Below are 19,843 nucleotides of genomic sequence, written 5' to 3' on the forward strand. Positions count from 1 at the left end.
CCCGGAAGGAAAGCGCAGCTAAATCCGACACTCTACGAGCAGATGCCATAGCAAGGAGGAATAACGTCTTTGCTGTTAGCCACTTGATGTCTATTGAATTCAAAGGCTCGAACGGAGGAGCCTGTAAAACCTTCTGAGTCAAGTCCCACGGAACAACCGGGGAAATGAAGGGAGGTTGAATCCTCAACACCCCCTGAAAAAAGGTCTATATATCCGGTCTCAGAGCAATTTTATGTTGAAACCAGACTGAAAGAGCTGACACCTGTACCTTTAAAGAGGCCAGGCGGAGCCCTTTTTCCAGACTTCTTTGAAGAAAATCAAGCACTCTGGATATCAGGAACTTCTGTGGATCATACCCTTTCAGTTCACACCACTGAAAGAAAGTATGCCAAACCCTATAGTATATACGGGCTGAGGATGGTTTCCGTGCCTTCAACATCGTCCATATAACAGACTCAGAAAACCCCTTCTTCCTCAAAACGGAGGCCTCAAGAGCCATGCCGTCAGCGATAGCAGGGACCCTGTAGCACAGATCCGATCTCAATGGCAGAGGCCATGGAGTGTCTATGGAGAGAGACTGTAGATCTGTGAACCAGTGCCGTCTTGGCCATGCCGGAGCTATTAAAGTGACGGTGATGCCCTCTTGTTTGATCTTTCTGATAACTCTGGGCAGAAGAGCAAACGGGGGAAACAGATATACCAGCTTGTAACGCCACTTTACTGTCAGTGTGCGTCTACAAACTCGGCCCTCGGATCTCTTGTCCTGGATCCGTACCTGGGAACCTTGTTGTTCCTTCTTGATGCCATCAGATTTATTTCTGGTAGGCCCCACCTGTCCACAAGGTTCCAAAAAACCTGTGGATGTAGGGCCCACTCCCCTGCATTTATCTCTTGCCGACTGAGAAAATCGGCCTCCCAATTCAGGATTCCTGGAATGAACATGGCAGATATCGTGGGCAGATGAGTCTCTGCCCATACCAGGATCTTTGATACCTCTGCCAAGGCAGCCCGACTCCTTGTGCCCCCTTGATGATTTAGGTAGGCGACCGCAGTGCAATTGGCCGACTGTATCTGCACCGACCTGCCCTTTATGATTTCCTGAGCCTGCACTAACGCTTTGAATATAGCTCTTAGTTCCAGGATGTTTATCGGTAGCTGGCTTTCCGCCACTGACCACTTTCCCTGGAAAGTGTGTCACCCCGTCATCTCCCCCCAACCTTGAAGACTGGCGTCGGTTTTGACTAATGTCCAATCCGGCACCCAAAAGGGGCGACCCTGCCTGAGATGCTTTGTCTGCAACCACCAGGTCAGGGACAACCGTACCTCTGGAGAGAGACGCAGCAGCTGAGACCTGATCGTGCGATGATCCTTGTTCCAGCGAGACAGAACTAATTGCTGCAGTGGTCTGGAGTGGAATTGAGCGTATTCCACCATCCTGAAGGTGGCCACCATCGACCCCAGGACCTGCATGGCAACTAGAACGGATATCTGCCTGTTGCGAAGCAAACTGCGTATTCGTGATTGTAGGGCCAGGATCTTCTCCTCCGGCAGATATATTTTCTGCACCACGGAGTCCAATCTCGCTCCCAAATTACACATCTGTCGCACTGGACAGGGTGACGACTTTTGCCAGTTTATGATCCAGCCATGACTGTACAGACATGATACTGTCAGCCTCAAATGATCCTGTACCTGCTGTGGGGACTGCCCCAGCAATAGGAGGTCGTCCAAGTAAGGCAAAATCCTGACGCCTTGACGTCTGAGGCATGCCATCATCACTGCCATCACCTTGGTGAATACCCGAGGGGCTGTGGACAGGCCAAACGGCAGGGCCTGGAACTGAAAGTGTTCCTCCCCTACCGCAAAACGAATTAATTTTTGATGAGCCTGTGTGATTGGGATGTGAAGGTAGGCATCCTGTATATCTAGGGATACCATATAGTCCACCTGTTTCATCGCCAACACAATCTATTGCAATGTTTCCATCCTGAACCTCGGGGCTCGTACAAATTTGTTGAGCTCCCTCAGATTCAGAATAGGCCGGTATGACCCATTCGGCTTCTGAATCAAGAACACATTGGAGTAAAACCCCTCTCGGAGCTGATTCACTGGCACCGGAATCACTACTTCTGATGCTAGCAAGGCAAGAATAGCCTTCTGAATGGCCAAAGCTTTTTCTGAACCCACCTGTGGGATTACACAAAAGAACCTTTGTGGAGGAGTCCTCCAAAATGTCAGGGCGTATTCCCCAGGAAACAACTCCTCGAACCCAGGCATCCTCCATTGTGAGGTGCCAGAGCTCTGAGAACCAAAGTGGTTGGCCCCTACCCTGGGATCCCCCATGGGGAGGCCCGTCCCATCATGCCACTGGTTTATCCTGGACCCTAGATCCTGGATGTTTGTTTTGCAAAGGCTTCCTGGGTCCTGCCTTTTTTGGTGGAAGCCTCGCTGAGGGCTTACCTTTGGCCTTGCCCTGCGGCCGAAACCCCCGAAAGGACTCCCTCCTCAATTTAGAAGAGGTTGCTGATGGCAAACCTGCCGTCTTTGAGGCTGCCATGGAGGCTACAATTTTGTCCAATTCTGGACCAAAGAGAACAGCTCCTGTGAATGGAAGGAATTCTAGGGCCTTTTTGGACCCTGCATCTGCCTTCCAATCCTTCAACCAGAGGATCCTATGTGCCACCACGGACTCTGCTGAAACCTTAGAGGAAAGGATCCCTGCATCCAAGGCGGCGTCTCCCAAATAAGAGGCCCCTTCTCTAATAAAGGAGATCATATCAAGTTGCTCCTTAGAGGAATCTGGTAAATACTCTGTTAGAGTTTTGGCCCACTCCTTAATAGCTCTTGCTACCCAGGTGGTGACCATAGCTGGGCGGGTGGCCGTTCCTGCCAGCGAAAAAATTGATTTTAGACAAATCTCCAGTCTCCTATCCGTGGTTTCCTTCAGCGAAACTGCTGGGATTAGCAGAGTGGTACGTTTAATCAGCTGTGCCACATGCGCATCAACTGACGGTGGATTCTCCCACTTGGCACAGTCCTCTGCTGGAAAAGGATATAGAAGCACCATTCTTTTAGAAGAATGGCTTATCTTATCCGGACGGACCCAGGTTTCCTCCATAAGTTCTGATAAATGTTCAGACTTTGGGAATTCTGCCTTAACCACTTTCTGGTGCTTAAACAGGGGAGTTTTCCTAGGTGGAAGATCCCCCTCCTCGATATTTAACACCGATTTTACCGCCCTTATCAGAAAGGGGACATCGGCTACTGGGAAATGATCATCACCCTCATCGGAGCTAGACTCCTGTGAAAAGTCCTGTGCCTGTTCCTCCTCCTCGGAGGCACTGGAGTACTCAGCCATAAGAGGAGATACATGGCGCCTAGATTTAGGCTGCTTTGGCTTGACAGCCTGAGGCTGAAAAACCCCCAAGGATGATGCCATGACCTTACCAGCACCAGGGTCCATCCAAGGCGGCCACATAATGGGCATAGGATGCATCTGCTGAGGCAAACCCCAAACTGGTGGTACCGGGGCAGCCAGCCATTCCGCCACCTGAGCCATAACCTGAGAAAGGGATGCCCAAGGGGGCTCAGGGCCTGAAACAGGCAAACTTAATTGGTGTGGTGGCTGTCTGAAACAGTTCCCACAAAGCCCATTTTGTAGAAAGTCCTGTGGGGACAATCCTGCCTTGCAGGCTATACAGGATATCAGCAACGGAGCTCCCGCCACCTGACCCTCAGACTCCTTAGACATATCACTATGCCACTGGTTCCGAGTGTCTATGTGCTGCTTTCTACTCTCAACCCACACACCTGTAGCAAGGGAAGGGGAGAGACAGTGACAGTATACAGGAATTACAGTTCTTTTACAGAAAAAACAGTATCCATAAACAACAATCACATGTCATGCATAAATACTCCACAAGACATATGCATATAAGCTCTCACTACCACAATCAGCCTAAGCTTAGGTAGGATAGAGCCCTGTAAAATACCAAAACCAGCAGTAAGCAAGGCATACAGGGAGACTGCCCAGCGTCCTGTTAGGAGCAGCGTTCAGAGAGCAACTGACATACACTCTGGCTGCCCTATATGGAGGCTGAGAGGAGCAATCCACAATCACTGTGCCAGAGGACAGAACTAGCGTGTGGATTGGAGGAGGGGCCGCCGGGGAAGCGTACCTCCCCTATGCAGCTTGGGCCTGCCCGGTAAACTGACCTGGCCGCCGCCACAAGCCCCGGCTTGTCAGGAACATCAAATCCCGGTGGTCTAGGCTAGGAGAGAAGCCCTATGCCTCTAGACTACAGCGCGCCTCCAGCCAGTCTCACCGCCGGAGGCTGGACCGCCACGTGGTCCCGGCATCAGCGGCAACTGCAACCACTTGCTTACCTTCCATCCCCTTGATCCGGTTGCGGTCCAGGGCCTGAGAGCCCCTGCCGAATCCCCTGCCATGGACCTGCCAAGGCTAGCGGTGCGGTGCCGGAGGAGGTAGTTGCAGCGCGTGGCCGGTGCACCTCCAATCAGGTGCGAGGCTGCTTCAAGGACAGCTCAGAGCACCCACTGAGATAGAGAGTAAACTCTCTCTTTTTTTTTTTTTACTCGTCTGCAGGACTGCTCCAGCAGTCCCACTGTCTATGTGGTGAAACACACCAAACAGGAAGAACTGGCTACCTGAGGCACGGGGTGGGGTATATGAGGAGGAACCCCAGTGCATCCTGGGAGCAGATAACTTGTTTGCATTAACTGTTTGGTGACCGGGATTTATACCCCAACGTAATGGCTGTGGACCCCATGGACCCCGAAGAAGAAAAGAGTGTTTATTGCTACATTATCTGAAATGCTAATCACTCTTTGGAAGTTGCTGGATTGCTCCAATTCTCTCAGTAAAATAGGCTTTAGCTTACTAATAAAAATAAGAAATGCCCATTTTAAAATTTGCACTACAGTACGTGTACGTGTCTAGTAGCAGCAACTCTGAGAATAATAAACTGAACTATAAAGCTGGATCACTGGTCTTCCAAAAAACCTAGCTATACCTCTTGTCAAAGCAGCATAAAGCCTACAAAAAAAATAAAACTTCAGGAAGAAACAGGTGATTTTAATAAATGATATGAACACATTTTGATTAGCAGATCTTAATTCATGTCATTTGTTCCAGTGTATTGTTCCATCACAAATCCAAATAGTTAATTAAATTTTTAACATATTTGAATACTCATTACGAATCATTGCTTGCCTGTGTGGCTTATAAATAATGTAAAACAAAATAAAATTGTTAAATGCACTAATGTAATTCAATGAAGTACAAATTCTAATTTAGAAACTGAATTACAGATGATTGGAAGTAGACTGAATACTGTACTAAGCACTAAGGGTTATATTTACGAAAGTGTGGGTTTTTAGATGTGGAGATGTTGCCCATAGCAACAAATCAGATTTTACTTAACATTTATCAAGCACTTTCTAGAAGATAATAGCTCTAAAAACCCGTAATTTACTAAATATACCCCTAAGAGTTAAGTACAGCAATGAACAGCAGCCACTAGATTGTAACACATCAAGTATGTTCTATTACAAATGATGAGTTACAGACACCACTCACGATCCTCATGGGTGGAGACATGCAAATTATGTTACTCTTGGATAGAGATCTGCTTAGGGAAATGTTGACACTTTGGTCAAGTTGACTGCTTCACAGTATGTATGCGATGACTTTATATTATTTTCAAGACCAGTGTAAAAGTTACCCAAACATCTACTGATGTGGCCTTTCAACCCAATAGATCTCTGCTACATTTGTCCATACACATGCATTCGGCCATCTGGCACAAGAGCAGAATACTGTAAATAGATCCCAAGTGGCCCCAATACCTCAGTCTTATGTTAACCACATACATGATTAGCTGCAATCATTGTTTGGCCAAATTTTTCATCCATCTCAAATTGGCATCTGATAAATTCTGATCTGAACTGAACAGGATCTGTAGTCTTTTTGGGCCCATATATTGCAGTATTCATCTTAATAGATCTAAAACAGTCTAGTGGCTTTCAAAATCACAGTATGTGTAACCACTATTATAAGTAGCAAATGACTAAAGTGAGTTGTAAGATGAGCCAGTTGATAAAGACTATTATTAACATACCACACATTTCAGGCACTTCATCAGAGTTATCACCGCAGTCATCTTCCCCATCACAAAGCCACAAACGCAGCTTACAAAGAGTGTTATTGCACAGGAATTCATCAGCTCTGCATATATTTTCCCCTTAAATGAGAGAAGCAATTACAATTATTTTCTCATTATTAATTGTGAATAAAAAAACAAGAAGAGCCAACTGTAATTCAAATAAGGTAAATATAGAAAGCAGTTATGGATACAATTAGGTGTACTTTTAAAAAATAGACGAAAGAAATTAGGCATAAACTAAATGTTGTATTCACTTTTATAGTCCAATTTAATGTAGGAATGTTAGGCAGAATAGTAAGCTTGGTCTGACAAATTACAGTTGTACAGTGATGAATATTTGCCAATAGTATGTAAATAATTTCCAAAGTTAATCGCAAGTTTTGAATGTGTATCAATTGTTTCTCAATAGTGGAATATCTGCACAAAATCATTGTTATTATTCTATACACCAGATGAACAAAGTCAGTGTCTATTCTTATTTTTTAGGTTTTGAAAGTTTCCATTTAATGAAGTGGTGTCCTTTAATATATGAAACACTATAGACAAGTTCAGTAAGCATATCAAGATGGGGTTAATAGGGAAGTAAGATCATCTAGACTAGTTAAGCCAATATATGGCTCAGATATTGTCCAATTGGAATTTCAAACATGCCCCCCTATGTAATGTCCCTTATACATTCCCCCTATGCAGTGTCCCCAGTAGTGGTCCCTCTTATGCAGGCCCTAGTAGTGCCCCTTATACAGTGCCCTCACTAGTGGCCCGCCTTATGCAGGCCCCCAGTAGTGCCCCTTATACAGTACCCCCCATTATGCACTGCCCCCAGTATTGGTCCCCCTTATGCAGGCCCCCAGTAGTGCTCCTTATATAGTACCCCCAGTAGTGGTCCCTCATATGCAGGACCCCCAGTAGTGATGACCCCTATGCAGTGCCCCTTATACAGTGCCCCCAATAGTGGTCCACCCTATGCAGTGCCCCCAGTAGTGATACAGTGACCCTTACATAACACACACACACAGAGACATACATACACAAAACACTTACCTGAATCTGCACCCCTGCCGCCCCCGCCGCTGTCCGCTCCTCCGTCATCCCACTTGGTAATATGGGAAAGACGTCATGATGCCTCTTCCATCATCTATTGCAGGAGCCGGAAGGCAAAACTCATGAGTGAACTCCAGCCCGGCTCCGGCAGTGGGCACAGCAGTCAATGAGAGTCTGTCTGACTCTCACTGGCTGCTGAAACACAAACACCGTGGCCAGGTAGTATGAGTGTACTACCCAGCACCGGCGGCGATGTGTGTGTTACTGTGCAGTGCAGACCACACTCACTGCGATCCGCACTACACTGACTGACTTTACCAGACCTGGACCGCGGTCAGCGGTGCCCCCCCCCTGCGCCACCAGTCCCACTGCGCCCAGGGCATGAGCCCTGGCTGACCTGCCCTGGATACGCCACTGATCATGCTGTAGACAGAGGTTTAAATGAAAAAAAAAGCTTATGCAGAACTTCAGGTATTGGCTGAGGAGCGGGTACAAATTTATGTGACTGTTTACAATCGTGATGTCTATGTAGTAGAATGCAGCCCAAGAGTTACTGGGTATGTCTCTGTCATACCCATTAGACGGCTGCAGTAGCTGATTGATGGATGGTGCTGGCCATTCACCAAACAGAATGGAGTTTCCACACACTGATTGATAAATAGCTGGAACCAATCACCAAACAGGGAGGAATAAGCTTGCAGATGCCTGATGCTACTTTTGCAGCACATGGTCTGCTTGCCACAAGGAGCTCTGCTGCCTTCAATCAATGCTACTGCTGGAAGATGATGAACTCATAGTAAGTAACCTTTATGTACTGTATATAGTTTATATATGACTGAATGTAGTAATAACTATTATTTTAGTAAACTATTTAACTATTGTACACTAATTAACCCCTATGTACTACACAGATTTTTTTGTTAATACCACATTATAGTATAGTTGTATTATGTGATATATGTCGCAGCAGTGTAGTACAGTATATTATTGTTATATGTAATAAAACACTATAGTATAGTAGAGGGGTTCCGAAACTCGGTATTCAAGGCAGAGCCCTCTTAGAGGAGAGGAGTGCATTCCCCGTCTGTGGCCCCCTCCTCTCTTCCCGGCGGCCGGCCGCATCAGCACAGCAGTAAACTCTGAGCACTAGAGTGTGCCCACAGTCTACTGGGCATGCGCAGGTCAATTTCACTAGTGCGGATACGCACAATGCCGAAAAAATGGCCACGTGGCGCCCATTTTTCAGGTGTTTTGTCCAGTGCTACAACCAGACGCGGGACTTCGGAGCGGTGAGTATTAAAACATTTGGGTGCAGGGTGTGCGGTGTGGGCCCTCCCCGGACCCAGAGGCCCGTGTGCGCCACACACCCTGCACCCATTATAAATATGCCCCTGATTCAAGGCACCCTAACAGTCCAGGTTTCAAGGCTATCCATACTTGTGCATAGATGCTATAATCAAACTGACTGCGGTCACCTGTGCTTAAGTATGGATATCCTGAAAACCTGGAATGTGTAGTAAATTAATGTTATATGTACAGTAAATGCACATTAGTATTTTGTGCCATAAGTCACAGTACAATGTAGTATATTAATAAGAGCAGAGGAACCAGGGGGCTTCTGATAATAATAGGGCTTCGTTGGAAGAAGTACAGGGAGGATCTTGGTAAGAGTTTTACCCTGTAATTATTCAGATGCATCATAATTATTTCCATCTTGATCACCTTGTTTGGATTGCAGGAAGTTTAGCATCAAATAACTTATTTGTGTGCTCATCAAGAGTTGTAACACAGGTGAGAGCTTCAAAAGAGATCACTGAAGGTACACCACATACCGTGTTTCCCCGATAATAAGACTTACCCTGAAAATAAGCCCTACCCTTACTTTTGTAGCCCGGTCTAAAATAAGCCCTACCCCGAAAATAAGACCTACCTTATTCTCTTTTTGAGCTGGGAACGCTGCAGAGACCATGACATCACCCGCGCGCTGAGGATCCTGTGCGGCCGCGCCTGCCGGATCATGTTAGATCCAGTCAGCGCGCAAGTGAGAGGAACATCCCGGACGGCAGCGACTCAGGTAAGTACCGTACTGTACTGGAGGGGTATCAATTACAGGGGGTCTTGCACTGCAATAAGGGGGCCTGCATAAAGGACACTGCTACAGGGGGGCCTTCATAAGGGGCACTGCTACACAAGGGAGGCTGCATAAGGGGCACTGCTATATGGGGGGGCCTGCATAAGGGGCACTGCTACAGGGGGGGCCTGCATAAGGGGCACTGCTACAGGGGGGCCTGCATAAGGGGCACTGCTGTCAATGTTAGTTAAAATAAGACCTACCCCGAAAATAAGCCCTATGGTGTTTTTTGGAACCAAAACAAAATAAGACAGTGTCTTATTATCGGGGAAACACGGTAGATAAGATATCAAGCCTTCTGCTCTGCAGGAGGGATAATTAATTGTCTGCGTCTTCTGACACAGATTTACTGGCCTCTGCAGCGGAGCTCTAGAAGCCATTCTGAGTAAGCCTAGGGTTGCTCAGATGGCTGGTGCCTGCCTGATGGTAATCCGATGCTGTGTCTTCGTAAGCAACAGCGGATCACAGAAGCCAACAGGAGGTATCTAGTTACACAAAACACCTCTTGCTGCATTTGTATATCTCACAGCTGCTGCGTACAGAGACACAGTGGCTGTGTGATTATCGCTCACCTTGGAATCAATTCCTAATCTCATATAGAGTGGGGCTAGAAAGTGGCCAACCAGGATAAGATCTGTACAAATTGTCCTTTAAAAAGCGCGACAGATACTTTGTCCTTTTAAGAAATGGATAAATAAAAAATATCGTATTACACAATGTTTTTCTTCTCAGTGGCCTAACATTTGTCTTTCAGCTGGTGTCAGGAGTGTTAAAAAACATCTAAAATGTATTTCACTCTGTCAAAGTGGTTAATGCATCTGTGCGCTAAAAACTGCAGCGATATAAGTACCAATCTAAGTATTCAGTTACAAGACTTCAAGGAGCACCCTAGTTACTTCTCTTTTGGCAATGACAAGGCAAAATCTCAAAGTAGATCCACCAACCTGCGTGTTAAAATTGCATTGGCGCAGGACATGGAGGTGATCATTTTGTACTACACATTTATTGCATAAACATCCACAGGAGTGGGGGATGAATTTTACCACCTCTCTAGACCACTTTAAACCCTGTTTACAGGCATTTTGATCTTAATAAATCATCAGCCATAGGATGTTATTCAATCTGAAACATTAGCGGACAGCAAGAACTTGACAGAATCATTTCTCTTGCACTGTGAGTTTACACCACAAATTATCTCTTGGCCTCGGGTAACAAGTCATAGAAGGAGATGTATCAAACCTTGGAGAGAGCTAAAGTGGAAGAAGATAAAGTACAAAAGAATCAGCTTCTAACTGCCATTTTACAGGCTGTATTTGAAAAATGACAGAAGCTGATTGGTTAGTACTTTATCTCTCTCCAATGTTTGATACATCTCCCCCATAATATTGGATGATTGTTCATTTTAAGCCAACACCTCAAAAAATCCAGCCTGTGGGGAGGGTAAATGGAGTAGCAACTCGCTGTTAGACAGACGTAGATACACCTAATAAAGTGGCCAATCGTATAATGAACAAAAGCAAGAACGCTAAAATGAATACATCAGAATCAGTATTAGCATTGTGTGATATTTCTTGACAACTACATTGCTATCAATGACAAAACGTTTGAATGAAATAGAAATGACAAAAAATCCATGCTGAAGATGTCAATGTAGTGTGCATGTTGCTTAAGGCTATATAATGTAGTAAAACTGTAGTTTATTACATGTAGTTCTTAATCTCATACTGTTCCTTGTGCGTTCCATGCTCACACACCTTCCTCTGCTTAATTTCTGTTTCTTAAAGCTACAAGAACACCCAGAAGACTGTGCAAGAGAGCAAAATGGCTGTTTCACAGATCTTCCACCAACTCTGATTTTTCACTGCATTTCACGATTTATTTATGCAAATGTTAACTGCTCAGGTTATAGGAAACAACAGGGTATTGAGAACCATGTGCACCTTAATTTTCCCCTAAAGAGACTAATAATCCTCTGAATAAGCACTTTAAATATGTAGTTATATTTGATAGTGCTATTAAAATCATACTTAACGACTTTGGTCCGTATTCAATACTTTTTCGCCTGCCGGACTTTTCGCCTACATCGTATATTTTAGCAAGGAAACTTATTGTGCGCATACCCGCGATTCGCCCTATTCAATTCCAAAAGACGTGAAAACAGAGATACGCAATGTCAGAACAGGTGGAAAGTGGTGTCTGAATTGGGGAAATCAGCCTGAACCCCCCAAAAAAGATACGGAAACTTTGGGGATCGATGTAGTTGTGCCCGATTAGCCCTAATGAAACAGTTTGGGGTTCTTAAGTTGCCAATAACTAGCCTCTTTGCACAAGTGGTGAAGAATGGCATAAAGCAGTATTTTTAGGAGAAAATAAGTAGTCCTGTCAAATTCGGGGTACTTGAAAATGGGTGCAAGCATATTTAAAAGTTGCTAAAGTCAAGTTATAAGAAACGTAAAAAACGCACCTTCAGCAAACACCTGAATGAAAAAAAAACACCTCAACCATACTTGCAGACCCCCCAAAAGACTATTTCGCTACTTTCTATGTTTGTACCCCTTTGCACATTTTCGCCCCCCTTTTTGAAAGTGCTTCTTTGGGGTGTTCCTCACTTTTTTGGATGCAGTTATCATTTGGGGGGCTGTCCCTAGGGTGCAGTGTGGTTTCCCCACCTTTGCACCCCAAAATAGCGATTTTGCACTTTTTTTCTTCACCTATTCATAGGCAAATCTTTTTCGCCTATTACATTGCATTGCGTTTTTGCGTACGCGAAAAGTGTTTGCAGTTGAATACGGAGATAAGTTTCCGCCTGGCGAAAAGTCGTAATCGGCAATACTTTTTTCGTGGATCTCGACTTTTTGCCCCGAATTGAATACGGGCCTTTGATTAAATTCTTTCCGGGAGCAGCCTGCAGCAGGTCGATTCGGGGGACGGGGCCAGAATTTTGACGTAATTAGGCCCCGTTCATTCTCGGAAGTCTGCGATTCGTGGGTCCTCGATGAGGGGGCAGGGCTAAATGACGTAATTTGTCATTTAGTCCTGCCCCCTTCCTACGGACCCGCAAATTCCCCATTAAATCTCCCCATCCCGCCTACTTCACTAGAAAGTGGGCAGGATGCTGGAGATTTGCCTACACTTTTGGGGATGCGGGGGGTCTACCTGAAAAATCGTGAGCCTTCCATGACTTCTGGGAGTGTAGGCACGTATGATTAAATTATTGTTTTTTATTTTGAGAATTTCCATTTTATGCTTTAATTTTTTTTAACTGCTCACCTTAACCTTGCTAGTACTAGGTATAGGTACCTCCTTGGGGGATTTACCATGTGTTATATTCAACGTGATCCCTGAACCTACAATCAGCTTCTGACTCTGCATGTTAAGTTGAGCACACTAGGTTGATGGGTCGGCTGACACACTTACCAATTGTCTGCCTGATGTGCTGGTCTTGGCAGCTCAACTGGGTGGGCATTTAAATCGCCCGCCCAGTTGAGCTGTCAGTCACAGCCGGGTTCCTGCAGCATGTGTATGGGAAATCGGCGGGTTGCTCGTGCACACCAGCAGATGACCGATATGTCTTTCAGATATATTGGTCATCTGCTGTGCCGCACAGCAGATCGGATATGTCTGTGAACGGCGTCGTTCACAGACGTATACACCCGGCATTGCACTAAAGATTTATTGCCCATTCAATGGAACTGCCGATATATCTATCAGTGTGTACCCAGCTGTAGTTTGTACACAGATTTTTCTGCACATGACAAAACAGGAACGGGAAACACTGTCTTATTTCTGTACAGTTTGGCAACAACAAATTTAATGATTAGACACCCACCTTAACACCTCACCAAGTAAGACTGCAAGGTTACATCCCCCAGCACAAACGAATGGATTACATTTTCTATTGTTTATATATATGTATTACACATTACTCAATTAGCTGAGACCTGATACACAAGGATACCATAAATCGTGTACCAGCTTATTGGACAAATCAGTAAATTAATATCTATTTTATAAGCTAAAGCCCCGTACACACTGGACGACTTATTTGAACGATAATGATATCTTTGAACGATATATCTTTTAAATCGTCCATATTGTATGCACTTACCGACGAAAGATGTGCGCTTCCGCGTGTCGTTAAAGATATCCCCAGTCATCTGTACATGCAGTCCAATCTGGGGATATCATTAGCGATGCCATGCTGCCGAATGGCTTACCCCCCCCCCCCCCCCCGTTGTTGTTCGTCGTTGCCGATGCCAGCACCCCGACATCACTCTGTACACACATCGTCCACTGTGTATGGGGCTTTAGTCTCTTATTACCCAGACTTCCAAGCTAACAGGATACACAAACCAAAAGGTGCAAAGAGTTTTTTGGACAAACAGCATGGTTCTGGGGCAGAAACATTCACGGCTCTACTAGACCAGGAGGTGCACTGAGCACAAATGTTCTGTGATCTGCAACAACCAATTAGATTCTGTGTTTTTTTTACTGTAAAAGTAAAAGTATCAGAAAAGTAAAGTATTATCTGTGCATATCGCACCGTTTTAATAAATTAGTCCACAGGTCTTTTATTGTTAGAAGTTATTTCAGTGGCGTCCCTTGGTGTCAACCGGGGCGGGTAGGGACGCTGTGCGCGTGGCACCAAAAATGTGCATGGCCACGAGGAAGGGGGTGTGGTCATGCAGTAAGGGGCATAGTCACGCAGCCCAAACCCCTGTGCCTATTACTTGGGGGGGAGAGGGTGGAGTGCTGGTGGCTCCCTCAGTGACAGGAGCCAAGTGCTGCACTTAATGCTACAGTGCAGCACCTGGCTCCTGTCAGTGAGGGTGAGTCTGCACATTGGTGTCACCCCTCGGTACCCCCCTTGCGGCGCCACTGAGTTATTTCACTTTCTAAAATGTATTATTAAATATTCTAGCACAATGTCGCTCATATTCCCGGTACAAGAACAGTCATTATTGTAAAACAGCTTTTTTGTATGAAAACCTGTGACTAATAAATGTCATGGAGCACTACAGCCGTTCAGATGTATTCTGCAATTTTTACAGCTGCCCAAATGTCTATATTTACGATGAGCGGCAGGTTTATTCTTGTACAATTTACAGTGAATGGATTTAGAAATATTACTTATTCAACAATTTCTGTGTGCTTTTGTTTACTGAAGAGAGTTTTCATCCCCCCGCTCCCCAATATTTTAGCCACTTTTGCGCTCATAGTGTTAGATCAATGCAGTTTCTTTGTCTCGGGAAACCATAGGCTGCTGTGCTCCAAGTCTTAAGTTATTCTTTCACAAGAACTTAGAAGCAATGGAGTATATTTTTAACACAGTGAGAGGCAGGCAAAGAGCGTTATTTATTATATCTGGGAAATACATAGAAAGGTTTTTTCCCTTCATAATATTCTATTTTGTTTCTTTTGTTACAGTGTATAAAATGAAGACTTGAGCCTATATTTTGTCCACGTACACATCCCTGTGTGTGACACATTCACAAAGATACAAAGGCTTTGAAACGACAGGGACTCCTATTATGAAGAACAATACAGCGTTGCGTAAATTCATGTAATTCATTTCACACACTAATGTTTGGGTTGAAGCCGCAAACTATGTGTGGGGGGAGAAAATAAAAGGTCTGTGACTTCTTGCCATATTTAATTGTGTTCATAATAATTATTCCTTAAAGATTGTTTTTCTTAGTTTCAGTGTCAGGAGAGGTGCGTAATAAACGTATCTGCCTTACTGCTGTCATAAAACATTATTAGCTAGTGCTGGCAATCATCATCATCATTATTAGCATGTATTTGCAACAGCCCTAAGGCTCTCCCAAGTGATTCAGCTACTGACAGGCCTCTATACATCTCTCTGCGAGTCTGCATCTATTTGCATTTACAGTATGCAAATACACCCTTAAAGTACTTGGTCTACTTAGTGAATAGGCAAATTTTTTTTTTTTTTTTTTTGGGGGGGGGGGGCATTCATAATACAAATGTATGGATTTTATTTTACACTATGCAAATGGACATTTGCCCAACTCAGCATTAAGCCCAATGTGGCAAGAACTGAGAAGGCTAATCCATAATGCAACACTGGTGGGAGAGCATTCAAATAAAAAATAAGTCCTTTTTCATAAAAGCAAATAAAAAGAAAGCAAAAAAAAAAAAAAAGGTTTTATTTTCACAATACAAGGTTACAGGTCATTTTTATGCTTAACCAATATGTAGTCGAATTAGCAGAGTTAGATAATTGTATTTTAAACATCAAGGCGCAAATAGAGATATGTATTCAATGTAAATTATGTTTATTGCATTTGGTCAACATCTACAAGAATGTGAAATATGTTTAATGTTTTTTTTGTAAAAAACTTAATTGTACTCCCCATGTAGCTTCCTCTTCTTTTATCCCCAGCATCTCCTGGCCTCCCCTATCTCTTCCCTGGCCCTTCCCCATGAGGCCAAGCCCCTTTTTCAGGTGCTCTATCTTAAGTCCCTATTTAAAAAATGGGTCGGGAGGGGCAATGCTCTCTCTGGCACAGGGCACCAAAAAGTCTAGTTATGGCTCTGACTTTCTGTAATGCAATTGAATCTGTAGATACTATATAAATAATAGTTACTGGGTCTATTGGGGCTACTCTAATGCAACCAAATTCTTTTTAATGAAAACAAAATAGCCATTTATTTTTTAACCAAAGCTCTTAATGCCCTAGATTTAAGTTCCATTTTTATTTTTTTTGGACCAGGAGTGTTTATCCCATGAGAAAACTATAGGATAACTTTAAGATCTTTAAACAAAAAAGTGAACGTTATCTACTGTAAGGAGCTTTAGTTAACTTTTGGAAACATGACTCATGTGACCAATGTGCACTGCACACCCTTCTCCCATTAATCATATACCACTGGCTCTATTATAAAATAGTTCTGCGTGTATTTCAGGACTTTTAGGAGTTTTCAGCTGTTTTTTTAACATTCAGAATGTACTTTTTACTCTTCTCTTTGGATGTAGCAGAGTGATAATGTGCCCTGTGCTCACCCAGTTCCCCACACATCTGATGCCATGATGTCACAATGGAAAGGGGCACCAGGACCAGGAAAAAGTTCAGCTCCTGGAGTGTCCTAAGGACAGGTGGCATGGTGCAGCGACAGTGACAACCTCTGGGCCCTCCATCCAGGACAGTGGCACCAATCGCACAACCCTACATTATGACCATGCCCTCCTCCCCTATACTATTTCAGAAAATGGTCAGGCAATTTTTCCCTGAAGAATACAGAGCCTGATCAGAGGATGATGACAATTACCTTTGGACATTCATACCTGTCTCCAATATTTTGCTAGACAAGGTCCAAATTGATCTGGAGCAAAGTGTAATGGAAGTCCCAGGCAATCACACACAAGGACCTTGCCTGACAATTGTACACGGGTGCTTCTTTACCCAAGTGTTCTCGGAGGATACTAATTTACATTTTTGGGGGGAGTTGTCCATATGTGGAGGGGATTTGGAGGAATGCAGGCTAAAATGGTAAATTAGTATAAATATATAAGTTTTACATGCCATTTTTACTACAGATGTGTCCTCATATACCTACTGTCTATACACCATATGGTGCAAGACGCACAGCACAACTGAGACACTCCTAAACTTGTAGCATACCAATTTTACGTCTTATTTGCATTGTAGACGCAGAAAAACAAGTGTACTAGAGATACGGTGCTGTTATTTTTTTTGCATGAAAAAAAGCCATGGCCGCAGCACCATGGCACTTCATGTACAGATTTAGACTCAGTCATATATATATATATATATATATATATAAAAATATATATATATATATACTGTATATGTCACACATCAAATTAATCAGTGTAATCTAGCAAAATTGTTTTGTCACTCGTGTTTTATTTATGTAAATAAATAAACTCATATTGAGTGAGAAAGACCTGGTACAACAAGAGAGGCTATTTGCCGCAACTTTTGTAACTGTGTATGAGGACACATCTGTATACTGATAAGAGAGTTCTTTTTATGAGCAGGAAATAAATTAAACACCTACAGTAGATAGTGGCAGCATAGGCGAAACTGGGGGGTGGTCCGGGGGTGCACAGGACCACCCATTAGCCAAGTTTGCTAAACCTCCGCTGCCCGCCCACCGCCATCCAGGGCAGTGGCCGGCAGCCGCCCTACACCCTCCCACACCCGCTGCAATCCGGGCAGCTCTGCAGTCAACAGCTTCTGCGCAATGCACAGAAGCTTACCATTAAAAAAATGACCGCCGGGGGAGCTACTGCGCATGCCCAGCAGCAGCTCTTCCCACAAGCAGCGACGCAGACAGAGCAGAGGATGGAGCAGCACTGAGCAGGTTAGCTGCGGCGGCGACTGCAGGGGGGGGGGGGATTGGAGCGGACTGGGGGATTGGAGCTGACTGCACAGGGGGCTGGGAGGGGGAAGGGTGGAGCTGACTGCACAGGGGGCTGGGAGGAGGAAGGTTGGAGCTGACTGCACAGGGGGCTGGGAGGGGGAAGGTTGGAGCTGACTGCACAGGGGCTGGGGGGGATTGGAGCTGACTGCACAGGGGGCTGGGGAGGTTGGAGCTGACTGCACAGGGGGCTGGGGGGGGAGGTTGGAGCTGACTGCACAGGGGGCTGGTTGGGGTTAGGGCTGACTGCACAGGGGGCTGGTTGGGGTTAGGGCTGACTGCATAGAGGGCTGGTGGGGGTTAGGGCTGACTGCACAGGGGGCTGGAGTTAAGGTTGGAGCTAACTGCACAGGGCTGGGGTGACATGGGCTGGGGAATGACGCTGACGCACACTGGGGCTGGGGGAATGGGGCTGAGAGATGCACTGGGGCAGAGAGACGCATACTGGGGCCGGGGGAATGGGGCTGAGAGACACACACTGGGGCCAGAGGAATGGGGCTGAGAGACGCACACTGGGGCCATGGAAATGGGGCTGAGATGCACTGGGGCAGAGAGACGCACACTGGGGCCAGGTGAATGGGGCTGAGAGATGCACACTGGGGCCAGAGGAATGGGGCTGAGAGACACACACTGGGGCCAAGGAAATGGGGATGAGAGACGCACACTGGGGCCGGGGTAATGGAGCTGAGAGATGCACACTGGGGCTGGGGGAATGAGGCTGAGAGCCACAGGTGGGCATGAGGATGGAAAGATGTAGGGGGTCCTGGGGATGGGGAGGCCCTGGGGGTCCTGGGGATGGAGAGGCCCAGGGGATCCTGGGGATGGAGAGGCCCAGGGGGTCCTGGAGATGGAGAGGCCCAGGGGGTCTGGGAGATGGAGAGGCCTAGGGGGTCCTGGGGATGGAGAGGCCCAGGGGGGCCTGGAGAAGGAGAGACATGGGGGCCTGGAGAAGGAGAGACACAGAGAGCCTGGAGAACCACAGGGGGGCCTAGGGATGGAGACATTGGGGGGTCTGGAGAGACACAGAAGTTTGATCAGGGAAATTCACATTTTTCCTGCACAAAAACTTCTGTTACTACAGTATATATTATCTGGTTATGATGATGACATGGGTTATATTTCTTCGTAAACAGGCATCTTCCAGACAATGTGATCTCCTGCATGAATATTGAATACCGACTGAAGACACTGCCCAGTGAGGCTCAAATTCCTCAGAGGTTCCCTGTTGCAGAGAAACTACCATATAGGTAATGAAAGACTTTCAAACTGACTGGGGCCCCAAAAACCCGCTGAGGGGTGACACCAAGGTAACAGGAGCCGGGTGCTGCACTGTAGCATTAAGTGCAGCACTCGGCTCCTGACAGTGGGAGGCAGCCGGCACTGCACAGCGCTCACCCATACTTCTGGAACCCCCCCACCACACTGGACCACTGGGGTTCGGGCGGCAAGGCCATAAACCCTTCCCAAGTAACCACGCACCCTGTCCATGAGGCCACGCCACGTACACAAGGTCCCTCCCTACACAGAGTAATGCCATGGGGACAGATGCCACTTGTGTGTGTGTGATACGGTTTTCTTTTCCAAGAAACAGTAACACAATATCTGATGTGCTAAAACTGGGACCACCCATTACCAGATCTCTAGTTTTGCCTATGAGTGGCCGTTTGGGGTTCCATAGTTTTAGGAGTTATTAGTGATCTGAAATGTCTAGCCGATAACTTTTGTTGGGGGTGTGGTCTGGGTGGGTTTTCTCTTTTAGCTTAGTGTGTGCGGGGCACACGGGCCCCCAGGTCCAGGGGGGCCCCGCACCGCACACCCTGCACCCATTTTATTTTAAGCTTACCTGTCCGTGGTTCATCGGCGGCTGTCATCGCTGCTTAGAACACCGGAAAAATAGCCGCCGCGGACATTTTTCTGGTGTTCTGCGCATGCGCAGTAGACTCCGGACACAATCTAGTGCCCAGAGTTTACTGTGCATGCACAGAACGCCAGAAAATAGCCACCACGGCCATTTTCCCGGTGTTCTGCGCATGCGCAGTAGACTCCGGCCACACTCTAGTCTATTAATACTCCGGTG

The 19,843-nt window shown here is 45.8% G+C and overlaps 1 protein-coding gene across 1 annotated transcript in view; it reads right to left on the reverse strand.

Annotated features, from left to right (window-relative positions):
- The window catches only part of LRP1B (LDL receptor related protein 1B), a 1,691,377-nt gene that overhangs the window by 98,456 nt on the left and 1,573,078 nt on the right, over positions 1 to 19,843 (reverse strand). Inside the window, exon 72 of the mRNA XM_088474914.1 lies at positions 6,141 to 6,263. Coding sequence (XP_088331040.1) covers positions 6,141 to 6,263 — 123 coding nt within the window. The remainder of the gene's footprint in view (positions 1 to 6,140; positions 6,264 to 19,843) is intronic.

The sequence above is a fragment of the Taudactylus pleione genome, unplaced genomic scaffold, assembly GCF_031769625.1.
Source record: "Taudactylus pleione unplaced genomic scaffold, aTauple2 ptg000156l, whole genome shotgun sequence".
In the NCBI taxonomy this organism is placed as follows: domain Eukaryota; kingdom Metazoa; phylum Chordata; class Amphibia; order Anura; family Myobatrachidae; genus Taudactylus; species Taudactylus pleione.